This window comes from Takifugu rubripes, chromosome 19 (genome assembly GCF_901000725.2).
Source record: "Takifugu rubripes chromosome 19, fTakRub1.2, whole genome shotgun sequence".
In the NCBI taxonomy this organism is placed as follows: domain Eukaryota; kingdom Metazoa; phylum Chordata; class Actinopteri; order Tetraodontiformes; family Tetraodontidae; genus Takifugu; species Takifugu rubripes.
In genome coordinates, this window is record NC_042303.1 from 19,128,174 (window position 1) to 19,143,486 (window position 15,313).

Below are 15,313 nucleotides of genomic sequence, written 5' to 3' on the forward strand. Positions count from 1 at the left end.
GAACTGACTTTGATTTTAGGATTTGTGATCTTAATCCACTTGTTCCTGTGGTTCCAACTGTAAAAAAAATACCTATTTGATTGTATTTCAATATTAAATGTATTAATCTTCATTGGTGTTTTTGACCTTTAGAGAACAAACTACAAAGCAGCGAATAAGTGAAGATGTGTTTATTCTTAAGCAAAAGAGGAGCAGCAGACTAAAGGGCGAGAGCTTGTAGTCCTGCTCTTTACTTCTTTTTGTACCTGAAAGAGAGAACAATGTTTCCTGAATGCTGCTCCCAGGATAAGAGGCTGTTTCACCTTCCTTGACAAGTCTTCCTTGACCAGAAATGCTCATACCTGGAATTGCGAGGATTTTTCCTGTCAAATTGAAGACGCTTCTTTTCTGTGAATGAAGGTCTATAATGACAGATGCATCAGTGTGAGACAGGTGTAGGCCTAAAGACGGACGCACATACGGACCAACAGTCTCACCCCGCTCTGTAGTTCTTCAGAGATTTCCTGTTTGTGTTGGTTAGTTCTTGATCAAATACCGACTTTCTTCCTTTGGCCTTTACTTTATGGTTAGCTGCTGTATGAAGACAAACATTTGAAATCTTAGCATCTTCGTGTGCAGCTGCAGCATTTCTGACATTCAGTCCTGATCAAAAGCTTCAGACCAGTTGAAGAATTTGGATTTTACACTGTTGGAACTCTTTAAAGTCGAGCTTAAAAATGGACAAAGAAGAAATGAGATGAATGAGAATTCTTAGCAGGCAAAATATTGAAAATGCATTTAAACTCAAACATGCTTATGTTCGGTGATCAAAGTTTAAGGCCACAGCCTTTAAAAGCCAAAACCTAACCCTTGGCTGTCCTTCAAGACACGGGAGAATCCTGGACCCAGTTTAAGGCCGTTACTGGTGCGGACAGCGGCCCAGTAACTGTTAGATGGCACCAGTGAGTGAAGGGCTTAAAAAAACCTTGAGCACTTATTCCAGAAGAATAACCATCTGCATGAAGTTAGGGTGACCTTCAGTGGGTGACCTTCAAGAGCTGCCTCCCCCACTTAAAGCAACATTTTCAGGAGCACCAGGCATCCCTCCATGCATCCCTAACCCTCGATGCATCCCTAACCCTCGATGCATCCCTAACCCTAACCCTAACCCTAACCCTCGATGCATCCCTAACCCTAACCCTAACCCTCCATGCATCCCTAACCCTAACCCTAACCCTCGATGCATCCCTAACCCTAACCCTCCATGCATCCCTAACCCTCGATGCATCCCTAACCCTAACCCTAACCCTCGATGCATCCCTAACCCTAACCCTCGATGCATCCCTAACCCTAACCCTCGATGCATCCCTAACCCTAACCAGGCATCCCTCCATGCATCCCTAACCCTAACCCTCGATGCATCCCTAACCCTAACCCTCGATGCATCCCTAACCCTAACCCTCGATGCATCCCTAACCCTAACCCTAACGCTAACCCTCGATGCATCCCTAACCCTAACCCTCGATGCATCCCTAACCCTAACCCTCGATGCATCCCTAACCCTAACCCTCCATGCATCCCTAACCCTAACCCTCCATGCATCCCTAACCCTAACCCTAACCCTCCATGCATCCCTAACCCTAACCCTAACCCTAACCCTCGATGCATCCCTAACCCTAACCCTCCATGCATCCCTAACCCTAACCCTCGATGCATCCCTAACCCTAACCCTCGATGCATCCCTAACCCTAACCCTCCATGCATCCCTAACCCTAACCCTCGATGCATCCCTAACCCTAACCCTAACCCAAAAATGGTGGCGTTCTCATCACCGAGTCCTTTTTTGGAGACATTTTGAAGGGTGTTTGGATGTTTTTAAAGAGGCTGAACAGCCTATTTCTGGTTGTTCTCATATTCCTTCAAATTTGTTTTCCTTTCCCCGACTTTTTTTTTGCAGTGTGAAGCTGTAATTTGACCCTTGTTAAAATCCAACATTGTAAAATGCATCTTCTCAGCTGGTCTTAACATTTGATGATGTATTTCTGACCAGCACTTGTCTCCTCCTCGACCATAACTCTTGCTCTCTTTGGCCGTCGCTCTCTCTTGGCTGCCCGCTCAGCAAACATCTGAGCCTTCAGGATCTCGAAATGAGCGCGCTCTTCAGGCTGCAAAGTCAACATCGTCGAGGATCTTTAAACATTTTACTCACATTTACTCAACAGAGACAAACTTAACAAAACTCTTCAGACTGGACAAGTAAATACTGATCAACTAAATATTAGTGTTACCGTCAACTCCTTTTTCCTCTTGCTGTCCTTCAGGAACTTCTCTCTCTTTTTCTTCCCTCTCAGGGCCAGATCAAACTCCTGTAGCGCCTTGGATACTGAGAAAAGGAGGACAGGGAATGCTGCAGTACACGGAATATTCATGCAGTACTGTATTTATGGGTCTCATTCCACTCACAGCGGCTCTGTTTTCTCTCCTGTTGGGTCTGAAACCAAACTCTCTGAGACTGAGTCGATGTAGCAGAACCATCTAGTTTCTTCTGGGCTACACTCAACTACACAGGCAGGATAAAGGCATTCAATATGACATTGTTTTGTAAAAACAGTTGCTAATGGATTCATTTGGTTAGTACCTTTGCCTCCGATGCAGCGAGTTCTCGCTCTTCTCTCTCCAGCTTTATGACCGCCTCCACATCTTTCTCTAGCTTTGAAATCAGATCTCTGAATTTCAGGATGACTTCTGAATACACACAAAAACATCCCCGTTGTAGAACTTTCTGAACATCAACTTTCATTAGAGTGCTCCAAGATTATTAGGGAGTTTTCAACATTCGGCTGCTGATGAGGTTTACGTTCTGCAAGAGCAAATACAATCAGGATTTCACGAACCCTAACCCTAACCAGGAGATGGGTTCCATTCAACCCCCCCACGTACCTGCTGGCAGGACTCGAGCTTTGACAGTGGTTTTTGCCGACTTGACAACCTCCTTCAGAATTTTCCTCTCAGACTCCCCCACGAGGGAAACGGAACGGCCAGAGCGACCGGCTCTGGCCGTTCGTCCAACACGGTGGACGTAGTGTTTCACCGTAGACGGCATCGTGAAGTTGATCACCTGAGCAAGACAGCAGGATCCAGTACAACTACAGTCTTCCATTTCTGTCCAGCTAGTACGATAGAAGATACTGACTGTTTTGACTCCATCAATGTCGAGACCTCTAGCTGCCACATCTGTTGCCACCAAAATATCAATCTGTTCGTCCTTAAAACGTCTGCAGAACAAAGATATTATCAGCACAAGCAAAAGCCTTATTCGCATTTCAAAAGTTGCTCAAAAGATTCCAAAATTCACACCAACACACATGATGGGAGTATTTTCAGCATTCTGAGTGTATTATGAGTGAGACCTTCACTTATCTGTTAATTACTGACAGGTATTTCATTACGTTTCATGATTTTACGGCATCATGCAGACTGAGGCCATTTTAATACTGTGTAGTTGCATAAAGAGCTCCTGTTTTTGTTCATTTAAATACATTAGGTCGTTTCCGAGGTGGTTCGGGTTCCGACAAACGATGTAACAACATTTTATATTTACAGTCCTATAATGGCAGGAATACGAGCAGCACATGCTCTGCTTAAGAAAATGAAGGCCAAGTTCCAGGATATGTCTCTTTTCAGGATTCAACCTTATTAATCCAACCTTTGCCATCACCATGTACGGTTAAGCCTTTACTGGTAGTACGTGTACCTGAGGTTCTCCAGCCTCTGGTTCTGGCTCAGTTCTCCATGCAATTCTCCAACCTTTAGTCCCATCAGTCCCAACAAAATATGCAGCCTGTGAGCTTGTTTCCTGGTCTGAGTGAAACACATCACATGGTCCTGAAATGTTCTTGTAAGGAGAGCTGAAAAGACATATTAGCATTTTAGCTGCAATATGAATGACGTGTATTACATCATATTGTAGAAGGTCTGTCGTATCTACCAGCAACCACAGCTTCTCTGTCACCCTCTTTGTTTGGACGAATTCTCACAAACTCTTGTCGCAAATACGGTGCTACGTCAGTGTTGCTGTTCACAAAGATTCTGACCGGCTGCTTCAGTGAAACTGCTGCGAGGTCTTTCACCTACAAAAAGTCATCAATGAAAGGTTAGTTCCAGCACACGTCACATGAGATGTTAAGAGATCACATGATAAAGCTCCCGTGCCTCTTCTGACATTGTGGCGGAGAATAACATTGTTTGTCGATTGTAGGAACACAGCCTGATGATCTCCTTCATCTGCTCCTCAAAGTATTCATCCAACATTCTGAGACCAGAGAGAACCACGTGTAAATCTCAGGTAAGTTTGTCTTTTTGCCTTTTCTGTACTACACAGGTAAGCGCTCACCTGTCAGCCTCGTCCAGGATCAGGATTTCAATGTGACTCAGCTCAAAGCTGGGTGTGTTGTGAAGATGATCGATCAGCCTGCCAGGTGTCGCTATCAAAACATCTGGCCCTGCCCTCAGAGCCACCTCTTGAGATTTTAGGTCCAATCCACCTGGATACAAAGGTAAACTCACTCGACTGGGTGAAGAGTACAGATGGTGGGAGTGAGGCAGTAAACGCATGGAATAGAAAGACTCCGTTTATAGAAATGTCACGATAAACACTATTAAAAACGTGCCAATGTCTCACCAACAGCCAGGCACGTGGTGATGGAGGTGAACTGGGCAAGCTGACGGGTCACAGCGTGAACCTGGATCCCCAACTCTCTGGTAGGAACCAGAACCAAAACTCGAGTGACTTGTGATGTTCTCGGCTTGTAAACCAAACGCTCCAACACTGGCAACACGAATGCTGCCGTCTTCCCTGAAGAGCAGAACCATCCATTATTCTAACCCTAACCCGCTTCCTCAATCCTTTTTCAATATATCGGCATCACCTGTCCCGGTAGCAGCACAAGCACACAAGTCTCGACCCAGAAGGCCAACAGGAACACAGGCCTTCTGGATAGGCGTCGGTTGCTTAAAGCCCAGAGCTGTGATCGCCTGCAGATACACGACGGGACACACTAAGCTGAGCACCCATCAGCTGCGCTGGTTTATGGAAACCTTGATAACTTTTATTGCAGCGCAGGTTCAAAACAGAATCTGCAAACGTTCCTACAAAGACACTGTTATTAAAAGAGTGGGCATACCTTTAAGATGGGTCTGGAGAGGTTCATGTCATCAAAGGTCAGCTGATCGTTGTACTGAGATGCATCTTCAAAGAATGACTCTGGACCCTGAAACATAAAGTTCTCCCAAAGGTAACCCTGCACAAACTAGCAAGAAAGCTGCAGCCTTTACGAGCTTGTCTTTCTCACCTCCTCCTCCCCCTTCTTCTTCCTTGCCCGTTGTTGTTTGTCTCGGAGGGTGTCTGACAAAAAAAGTGAAACGCTTTCATGTGTTTGGCCTTCAAGCCTTCATCGTCATCAATAATACAACCATCAATAACCACAACTGTGCTTTAACTCAGTCAAGAGTCAGTTTTTACCAACCTGATTTGGTCAGAATCTCCTCATCACCCGAATCAAATTCCTCCTCCTCCTCCTCTGAATTAGCATCACTGTCATCATGAGCTTCTTCCACTTCTTCACCTTCATCTTGGCTATTTCCTGTAGAACATTCAGGAGGCAAACTTCCAGATGCCTTTTCCTGTCATTTCCAAAAAAGAACCAAGTGAAAACAAGAAGTATCATCTGGAGAGAACAGAAGTGCTCTGAGGACTTACGTCAGCCTTCCTCTTCTTCCTGATTTTCTCTATCTTCTGATCCAGAGTGGTCAAACTCCTCTACGCATATTCAACGGACGTAAATTAATATCAGGAAATAATATTTCACCCTGGTTAATTATATTTACAGGTAGCTTTAAATACTTTTACTTTGGGAGGTATAGGAAAATGCTTTATTCATAATTGTTACATAAACTCTTATCTTTACTCAAAATCTATTCATTTCGCACCATTTTTAGTTCATGACTGCACAAAATGTGTTTGACCTTTTTTTAGATTGGACATGGAAAAATAAATGTATCCGCCGTCATTGATATTATTTTTCTACCTGCTCGCGTTAACGATTATACGGTTCCTTCATGTTTCTGACTGAAGTGGAGACATTACAATGTTGGGAAGAACTTTTCATAAAGCCAGACGTCACCTTCTTCTTGAGCTGGCTCATCACATCAGACATCACCCAGGTCTCATCGGTCAGACAGTCTCTCTCCCCAAACTCAAACCCACTGTTGAAGTCTTTCGACCCTCCACTCCCAAACTTTTTCTTCCTGTTCAGTATGATCGGCTCATCCTAACAAACATTAGGAAAAAATACAATTTATCCACAGAATATATTTTAAATTACATTTAATAATTAAAAAGTTGAATTCATTTGACAAATTTACAAGGGGCGATGTGGGGGAAAAGATACTAGTTACTATTGAACATTGATTTAATAACCCCTTATTCAGTCGTTATGCCATCATAGATGTTAGTTGTTGATTGCTTTCATGTATTTATTCATTTCTCTCTAACACAAGAGTAGAAAATAAATCCAAATATACGGCATTTACACTGTATATTTTTTCTTTACGACATGAACTGCATGTCTGTTTTCTTGAACTCTGAAACCGTGGGAATAAAGACAAGAACCCATTTTCAGCTCCGTCTCCGCACAGAACCGAACCGTGAACCTACTTCCTGCTCAGACTCGGTGTCGGGCTCTTCTGGACTCTGCTCCTCGTCCCGGATTGTTCCGATCAGTCCAAGCTGCTCTATCATGGTGGTAGCAGAGCTTTTGTTGTGATGAACTGCGTTAAAAACACCGTACCTACACCCCAAATCGCTCGGTCCTATGAAACGCACACGTGGGTTAACCCGGAAGTAGCAACGACGTTTTCCGGTTTCACCGGATCAGACGCGGGTGAGACTTCCGCCCCCTGCTGGACAGATCGATATTTAGGGTAGTGTGCAAAGATGAAAACAGATGGCACTGTAGAATGAAATTCTATTTTTAATATGAAAAATACAAGTAACTAATTTAGCAGATGAAAAGAAAATACATAGCATGCTAATACAAGATAGAAAACAATTGATTCACTTTCAAAATAAGTTTGCATCCAAAAATATCACAAAGACGTTTTTGGATTGCCTGAATGCCCATTTAGTTTTGAAAGTTCTCCTAATGCTAATGTTCCTAAGAATAGTGGTATCTTGTGCTTTGCACAGATTTTAGTCTGTGATGGTGTAACTCACTGTGTGTGACAAAAACACGCAGTTTTATGACATCTGAGGCTGATCCTTGAAAACTGGAGCTTCCTGGAAGGGTAAAGGATATCCTGGAATGTGTTAAGCACTGCACACCATATAACCATCTTGCTGAATTTTTTGAGATGAAGAGTAACGATAAAAACCAACTAAAGATTGTTTTCTTGTGCCATAATCCAAAAAATCAGCATAAACATGTAATCAATTTAGGAACCAACTCACAAATTTCAGGATTAGTTTAAAATAAGCGGAAATACAATATAACAAATTGTCACATGTAATAACAGCTTAATCCTGACTTAGGTAATCACTTTCTCATATTAATGCATACAATTAGAATTGGGGTTTCCTGCAGTCACATGTCAAGGATCACATGCACGCACACACAGACAGGGAGGGGTCAGTCCTTTCTAAAAGAGTCTTCACAGAGAAAAAAGGAAGCACACAACGCTTCACCAACAGAACCTGAACTGCAGAACCAAAAGAGCCTGCAGAATCCACATTTTTTCTTCTGATCTGTGAGTTTTTCTTTGTTTTTTTACTGTCAGACCAGACAAACCAGATCATATATTGAAATGATGTAAAACCCAGTTTCTTTCAGATATCAAAGGATATAAAATTTGACTTTGTATTACATTGTATTTTGACTGCGCCACTATTTTAGTAGTTGGATATTTTAAGCTTAATGAGAGTTGATTGAAAATCCCAAATTTCACTTTGTATGTACTGATGTTTGTTCCTAATGAAGCATTTCCTGTGGGTGGAAAAGCTCCTTTAGCTCAATGATGTGGTGTGTAGCCTCAGCTCAGAGCTCTTCTGTGCAAACTGAAGATTTTAATTAGAGCTCCACGCTCAGAGGTTAGTTAGCAGCTCCCAGAGCCTATATTTAAACAGCCAAGTGACAGGCTACACAGTTCCTGCTATGCTACTTTTGATCTCTAAGAAGTTTTCTCTCTTATGTAAATATGTGAGTTCAAGAATAATGAAAAAAAAAACACTTGATAAAAAACTGTTTTCAACTTGACCAAGTCTATAGTCATCTGTGTTTAAAGTGAAGCTGCTTTCCAAAAAGTGTGGTTACTTTTCCTGTTTAGTCCAATTAATTGGACTACCAGGATATAAAGGCAGGAGTACAGTGTAAAGTTCCACATTTCAGCCTATTATAATTGGACAATAACCATGTTTAGAATACATGTTATGTCAAACAAATGTTAAAACCAGTGCTAATAAACTGTTCCCATCCATTAATGTACTTCTGCTAATACAGTAAGCCAGATATGTCCAAATCATCCTCGACTGCTGGAGTCCAGCCAGGAGTTCTGTCCTACCAGGCAAGTGAGCTCCCCGGTGGAACTGTGTCTAACCTGTTGGCCAGAAAGTCTGGTTGGATTGCAGCCCTCAAGGACTGGATTTGGACACATTTGTGGATAAGTTAAACCCTTGACTCACCCCTGAACCATCCCTCCAATAATTACTCATTTTCCCTTTGAAAAGAGAAAAACTAAGTTTGAGAATTGGGTTTTAATCATCTTTTTTTGACTCAGCAAGACATTGTTACTTACATATTATTGTACACATGTTATACTTTGCCACAAAGAAGACTGCAACAGGTTAATTAGTACAACAAAAACATATTTGTGACTAAAATGTTGTTGGTGACACTGCGAAACTGAGAAACACAGCATACGACTGTAGTTCTGTTTCCAAGAAAGTTGGACACTACCTATTCAATAAAGTCTTTATTCCACTTTAGAAAATGAAGTGACAAACACCATGACCTAACCTCGATTATGATTTTCTGTTTCAGGTTGAGTTTCTCAGACTAATGATGACTTCCTGCTGGTCGACCCTCCCGTTCATCTTTCTGTCTTCCTGCATGGTCGCTGCATCCCCTCCTGGCTGCAAAATCCGCATCACTGACAGAGGACTAGAGATGTGTAAAAGACGCAGTTTTAATCATGAAGTGATGTACTACGATCAAGTATGATCAGGGTTACATTTTCTGCTAATGCTAATAGCTAACCCACCCATGTGTATGTGTACATGTAACCTTGGTGATAAGGTCGGGCGTTTTGTTTTTGGGTTTAATTACAATCAGACCAACAGTCCATCTTGTTAGCATCTTAATCTCAGGCTGCACTACATGATACGAAGTGTTTGTCATTTGCATTATCGACTGTTTTTGTGTTTTCAGTGAAGTTTGAGACTCAGAAGTTTGTGGAAGAGGAGCTTAGTAACATCACAATGCCAGAGATGAAGGGCAAAGAAGGACGTTTTCAATACACTATCACCGAGTACCAATAAGCATTTTATTTAAAGCAAATTTTAAAATAATTTAAATGGTTCATGCCCTGACTGTGGTTTTTGTCACCAGTGTGAAGATAATGGAGTTGAATTTGACTCATGCTGAGCTGCAGTTTGTCCCTGGTGTTGGATTGTTATTCGATGTCCAGAATTCCTCTATTACACTGAGTCTCCAACGACAGATCCTCTACTGGTTATTGTGAGTTCGAACTCATCTTTGATGTGACTTTACTAACACAAACCTTTCACTGTCCTCACACTTCTCCAGATTTTCAGGCTGATTCTAAATCTTGATGTTATATGTCAGCTATGACACAGGGAACATCAACGCTTCAGCTGAAGGTGTGAACATCAATACGGTCCTGAATTTGATCAGAGATGAGGATGGCAGATTAAAGATAAATAACATGACGTGTGATGCCAAAATTTCTAAAATGAGAGCAAAGTTCAGTGGAACTCTTGGGTAAATATGTCAGTATGATAAGATTTGGTTCATGCAAATTACATATAATTTGCTTCTTACATGTTATTTACATATGTGTAATTTTTCTCCAAAGGAGGGTTTATCAATTCATGGCAAGATTCCTTACTACTGGGATGCGTTTCCTCCTCAACCAAAAGGTTGGTGTATTACACCTGTCTGTCTGTCTGTATAAGCTTTTCTTCTTTATCTGGCTGTGTTTTTGCCTCTTTCTCTAATTGACGTGTCCATCTTTCTAACCTCTATGACTAAAAGATCTGTCCAGCTCTGGATCATGCTGCTCTGGTTCATGTGAATGCAATGTTGGAGACAATACCTGTGAGGACAGAAGTTGATGAGTACATTGGGATTGACTATTCCCTAACGACTGACCCAGTGGTCACAGCCAGAAGCCTTGACATGAACTTCCGGGTCAGAGTCTTCACCTTAGAAACATGATATCTCAAGGAATTCTTCAGCTGGAATCTTTGATATTTAACCTTTGATATTTTTTCATTGTGTTGTATCTACTCATCTATAGGGGATGTTTTTCGAGCTGACTGATCAGAATGACACGCTGATAAACCAAGCTGCTGAACCAATCATCAGAGAGTACGACAGGATGGTGTATTTTGCTCTGTCAGAGTTTTTCTTTGACAGTGGAATGTTCTCCTACTACAAAGCAGGAATATTCCAGACAGACATCATTCATGAAAAGGTTATCAGCAAAACAATTTCTAAAAATAGAATCAGTAAAAATTACCCTAATCCTTCAAACATGTTTGGTGTTAATTCAAACTCTAATTAATTGATCCACATAGATACAATCCAATCACCATCATATTTTCTCTGTTTACAGATGCCCAAAGACCTGGAGATGTTGCTGAAAACAACTTACTTTGGAACTATCATGATGCTAGTGAGGATAGACACAGACAACACAGACACAGCAGATAAAAAGTAGGAACATTTTAATGACAAAGCAGATCAAAGACACAGTACAGACTAAGTTAATAGCAAAGAATCTGTGTAGATCACATGTTGCCTCTGACTTCCTCTCACAGTATTATGTTTATAGTTTTTGTCTGTCCAACCAAAATCTATGTGAAAATGCATAACCCTTCTCTTTTCTTACTGTTTTCTTCTGGTCTGTTTGGAGTAGAACCCAGCTCTTATCGATGCTCCCATCTCTTTACAAATCACTGTTAACTCGCCTCCTAAGTGCTCTGTGAAGACCTCTGGAGCTACTGTTGTAATGACCGCAGTAGTCAAGGTGATGGTGCTGCCTCAAGGTCGTTCTCCAGTTCAGCTCAGCAGTATGACCATGGTACAAACAGACAGGCAACTATAACCATTGTTGGAACTGTGTCAATCTCAACCTTTCAGTATTTGATATTCTGAGATTAAAAATGCTCCAAAGTTTTCTCTATCACCGACCACATGTAATAGGATTTCATTTCATTTCAGGAAACAAAGTTTAATGCTAAATTTTCAGTGAGAGGAAAACGACTGGCTATTCATGCTGACCTGCGCAGGTACTCACACACACACAATTGGGTCTACTTAAACATGATATAAATAATGGCATTTGATTCAACATAAATTCAATTTTATTTTATTTTATTTATTTAGCGCTTGCTACAGTAAAGATTGTCACCAGTTTCTTTACAGAAACCCAGAATTTAACCCCTGAAAAACCAGTAGTGTTGAAAAACAAATCTGTGTGCAGGCTCTGACTTGTGCATGGAATCCTGCATCATGCAACTTCTTTATCCTGAAGATGTAGAATAAAAACTGAGGTAGTCAGAGGTCAGGGTGCAACTATGGAGTCAGTTGTCAATGTTTCTATAACCCAGTAAAAGTCTATGGCAGTATGAATAAGATAGTATAGACCATATGCCTTGAATTGCTGCTATAAGCTTGGCATTAATGAACAGCTGATAGGGTATCTGAGTCATTATCTATTCTCCCTCATTTTCCTGAAATGTCAGAACCTCTTGATCAGGCTGTCAAGACAGTGGAGCAGATATTTCTTTCATGACCATGGCCATATTGGATTGTTTGTTCTCAAATCATTTACAAATGCCAGATTCTGGAAGTGATAACCACAGAGAAAAATATGGAATATTTCAATATTTTAAGTTGACCTTATTTACATAGTTATTCTTGCATTTTGTAATATAGGCAATAATGATTTTATGCTTCACCTCTAAATACTCCCACGTCCAATGGCTAGTCTCTTATACCACTACATGACTTCAGTTTTTTAACATGCCTCTACCTTGTCAACTAAATGTGTTTTGCATGGGTTTGTATAATTCAGTTTTTTAGTAACCATTTTTCCTTCAGCAAGTTTTGCTATGCAACTGATAAGTGAAGGAAATAATAAATGAGGCATGTTAGGATTTGAGCAAATATTCATCAGTGCATCACCATTATTGTTTTATTGAGAATTTATATGGACATTTACAAAAAGACATGAAGAGGGACATAAGAAAAGCTGTATTCCAAGTAAGATAATGACAGGAAAAGTATAGAATTGTGGTTGATGAGTAATGCTTATTTTACTTTAAATTATGAAATTACCATAAGCACATGCATATTTGAACAGAGGAGATACTCTCTGTTAGATAAACCCCTAACCCAACCCTCTGTTAGATAAACCCCTAACCCTAAGTTAGATAAACCCCTAAACCTAACCCTCTGTTAGATAAACTAGATAAACCCCTAACCCTCTGTTAGATAAACTAGATAAACCCCTAACCCTCTGTTAGATAAACCCCTAACCCTCTGTTAGATAAACTAGATAAACCCCTAACCCTCTGTTAGATAAACTAGATAAACCCCTAACCCTCTGTTAGATAAACCCCTAACCCTCTGTTAGATAAACTAGATAAACCCCTAACCCTCTGTTAGATAAACTAGATAAACCCCTAACCCTCTGTTAGATACACCCTAGATAAACCCCTAACCCTCTGTTAGATAAACTAGATAAACCCCTAGCCCTCTGTTAGATAAACCCCTAACCCTCTGTTAGATAAACTAGATAAACCCCTAACCCTCTGTTAGATAAACCCCTAACCCTCTGTTAGATAAACCCCTAACCCTCTGTTAGATAAACCCTAGATAAACCCCTAAACCTAACCCTCTGTTAGATAAACCCCTAACCCTAAGTTAGATAAACCCCTAAACCTAACCCTCTGTTAGATAAACTAGATAAACCCCTAACCCTCTGTTAGATAAACCCCTAACCCTCTGTTAGATAACCCCTAACCCTCTGTTAGATAAACTAGATAAACCCCTAACCCTCTGTTAGATAAACCCCTAACCCTCTGTTAGATAAACTAGATAAACCCCTAACCCTCTGTTAGATACACCCCTAACCCTCTGTTAGATAAACTAGATAAACCCCTAACCCTCTGTTAGATAAACCCCTAACCCTCTGTTAGATAAACTAGATAAACCCCTAACCCTCTGTTAGATAAACCCCTAACCCTCTGTTAGATAAACCCCTAACCCTAAGTTAGATAAACCCCTAACCCTCTGTTAGATAAACCCTAGATAAACCCCTAACCCTAACCCTCTGTTAGATAAACCCCTAACCCTCTGTTAGATAACCCCTAACCCTCTGTTAGATACACCCTAGATAAACCCCTAACCCTCTGTTAGATACACCCCTAACCCTCTGTTAGATAAACTAGATAAACCCCTAACCCTCTGTTAGATAACCCCTAACCATCTGTTAGATACACCCTAGATAAACCCCTAACCCTCTGTTAGATACACCCCTAACCCTCTGTTAGATAAACTAGATAAACCCCTAACCCTCTGTTAGATAAACCCCTAACCCTCTGTTAGATAAACTAGATAAACCCCTAACCCTCTGTTAGATAAACCCCTAACCCTCTGTTAGATAAACCCCTAACCCTAAGTTAGATAAACCCCTAACCCTCTGTTAGATAAACCCCTAACCCTCTGTTAGATAAACCCTAGATAAACCCCTAACCCTAACCCTCTGTTAGATAAACCCCTAACCCTAAGTTAGATAAACCCCTAAACCTAACCCTCTGTTAGATAAACTAGATAAACCCCTAACCCTCTGTTAGATAAACTAGATAAACCCCTAACCCTCTGTTAGATAAACCCTAGATAAACCCCTAACCCTAACCCTCTGTTAGATAAACCCCTAACCCTAAGTTAGATAAACCCCTAAACCTAACCCTCTGTTAGATAAACTAGATAAACCCCTAACCCTCTGTTAGATAAACTAGATAAACCCCTAACCCTCTGTTAGATAAACCCCTAACCCTCTGTTAGATAACCCCTAACCCTCTGTTAGATACACCCTAGATAAACCCCTAACCCTCTGTTAGATAAACCCCTAACCCTCTGTTAGATAAACTAGATAAACCCCTAACCCTCTGTTAGATAAACCCCTAACCCTCTGTTAGATAAACTAGATAAACCCCTAACCCTCTGTTAGATAAACCCCTAACCCTCTGTTAGATAAACTAGATAAACCCCTAACCCTCTGTTAGATAAACCCCTAACCCTCTGTTAGATAACCCCTAACCCTCTGTTAGATACACCCTAGATAAACCCCTAACCCTCTGTTAGATAAACTAGATAAACCCCTAACCCTCTGTTAGATAAACCCCTAACCCTCTGTTAGATAAACTAGATAAACCCCTAACCCTCTGTTAGATAAACCCCTAACCCTCTGTTAGATAAACTAGATAAACCCCTAACCCTCTGTTAGATAAACCCCTAAACCTAACCCTCTGTTAGATACACCCTAGATAAACCCCTAACCCTCTGTTAGATAAACCCCTAACCCTCTGTTAGATAAACCCCTAAACCTAACCCTCTGTTAGATCAACTAGATAAACCCCTAACCCTCTGTTAGATAAACCCTAGATAAGCCCCTAACCCTAACCCTATATATAAAAAAATCTGTTTCTGATGAGCCAAACAAATAAATAAATCATAGACACTTTAAGAGCTCTTGAATTCAGTCCATGGATTTATTTGCAACATTTATACATTTATTTTCTGACCATCTGATGGTAAATTTTTTAATATTTATCTGTACTTCAGGTTCAAAATCTTCTCTAACCAATCTGCTTTGGAATCTCTGGCAGTAAGTGAACAACTTATAATTTCTGCTCTTTACTGACAAAAATTGTAAAGAAAATGTGCTTTACTTAATCTTGTATGACTGAATATAAATACATTTTCCTAGACAATACAGTAAGACTCACCTGGCTTTGTTTTCTGTCAGCTGA

General features: G+C 40.8%; 2 protein-coding genes across 4 annotated transcripts in view; one reads left to right on the forward strand and one right to left on the reverse strand.

Annotated features, from left to right (window-relative positions):
* Positions 1-155: 155 nt before the first annotated feature.
* ddx27 (DEAD (Asp-Glu-Ala-Asp) box polypeptide 27) lies at positions 156-6,897 on the reverse strand. Of its 2 annotated transcripts, none has more exons than XM_029826679.1 (21): positions 6,695-6,897; positions 6,162-6,308; positions 5,738-5,797; positions 5,505-5,661; positions 5,331-5,383; positions 5,163-5,249; positions 4,908-5,013; positions 4,661-4,834; positions 4,373-4,523; positions 4,192-4,291; positions 3,968-4,109; positions 3,734-3,887; positions 3,173-3,254; positions 2,920-3,097; positions 2,618-2,724; positions 2,443-2,539; positions 2,268-2,362; positions 2,027-2,144; positions 477-570; positions 342-401; positions 156-245 (listed from the first exon to the last, which is right to left on the reverse strand). In XM_029826679.1, the coding sequence occupies exons 1-21, from the start codon at positions 6,776-6,778 to the stop codon at positions 230-232; spliced, it is 2,262 nt and encodes a 753-aa protein (XP_029682539.1). In that variant the 5' UTR covers positions 6,779-6,897; the 3' UTR covers positions 156-229. The 2 variants fall into 2 exon arrangements, with proteins under 2 accessions (XP_029682539.1, XP_029682538.1); XM_029826678.1 differs by having other exon boundaries at positions 477-573; positions 6,695-6,896.
* Positions 6,898-7,634: 737 nt separating this feature from the next.
* The window catches only part of pltp (phospholipid transfer protein), a 9,662-nt gene continuing 1,983 nt past the window's right edge, over positions 7,635-15,313 (forward strand). Inside the window, exons 1-14 of one of the 2 annotated variants that reach the window (XM_003979118.3) lie at positions 7,679-7,782; positions 8,532-8,595; positions 9,072-9,201; positions 9,459-9,558; positions 9,639-9,767; positions 9,876-10,031; positions 10,126-10,189; positions 10,305-10,460; positions 10,570-10,746; positions 10,888-10,947; positions 11,191-11,355; positions 11,496-11,563; positions 15,126-15,168; positions 15,310-15,313. The exon at positions 15,310-15,313 is cut by the window's right edge and continues 60 nt beyond it. In XM_003979118.3, the coding sequence (XP_003979167.1) occupies positions 8,542-8,595; positions 9,072-9,201; positions 9,459-9,558; positions 9,639-9,767; positions 9,876-10,031; positions 10,126-10,189; positions 10,305-10,460; positions 10,570-10,746; positions 10,888-10,947; positions 11,191-11,355; positions 11,496-11,563; positions 15,126-15,168; positions 15,310-15,313 (1,306 nt within the window). In that variant the 5' untranslated portion in view covers positions 7,679-7,782; positions 8,532-8,541. Of the gene's footprint in view, positions 7,783-8,531; positions 8,596-9,071; positions 9,202-9,458; positions 9,559-9,638; positions 9,768-9,875; positions 10,032-10,125; positions 10,190-10,304; positions 10,461-10,569; positions 10,747-10,887; positions 10,948-11,190; positions 11,356-11,495; positions 11,564-15,125; positions 15,169-15,309 lie in introns of both variants that reach the window. The other variant, XM_011620590.2, reaches the window with a different exon arrangement.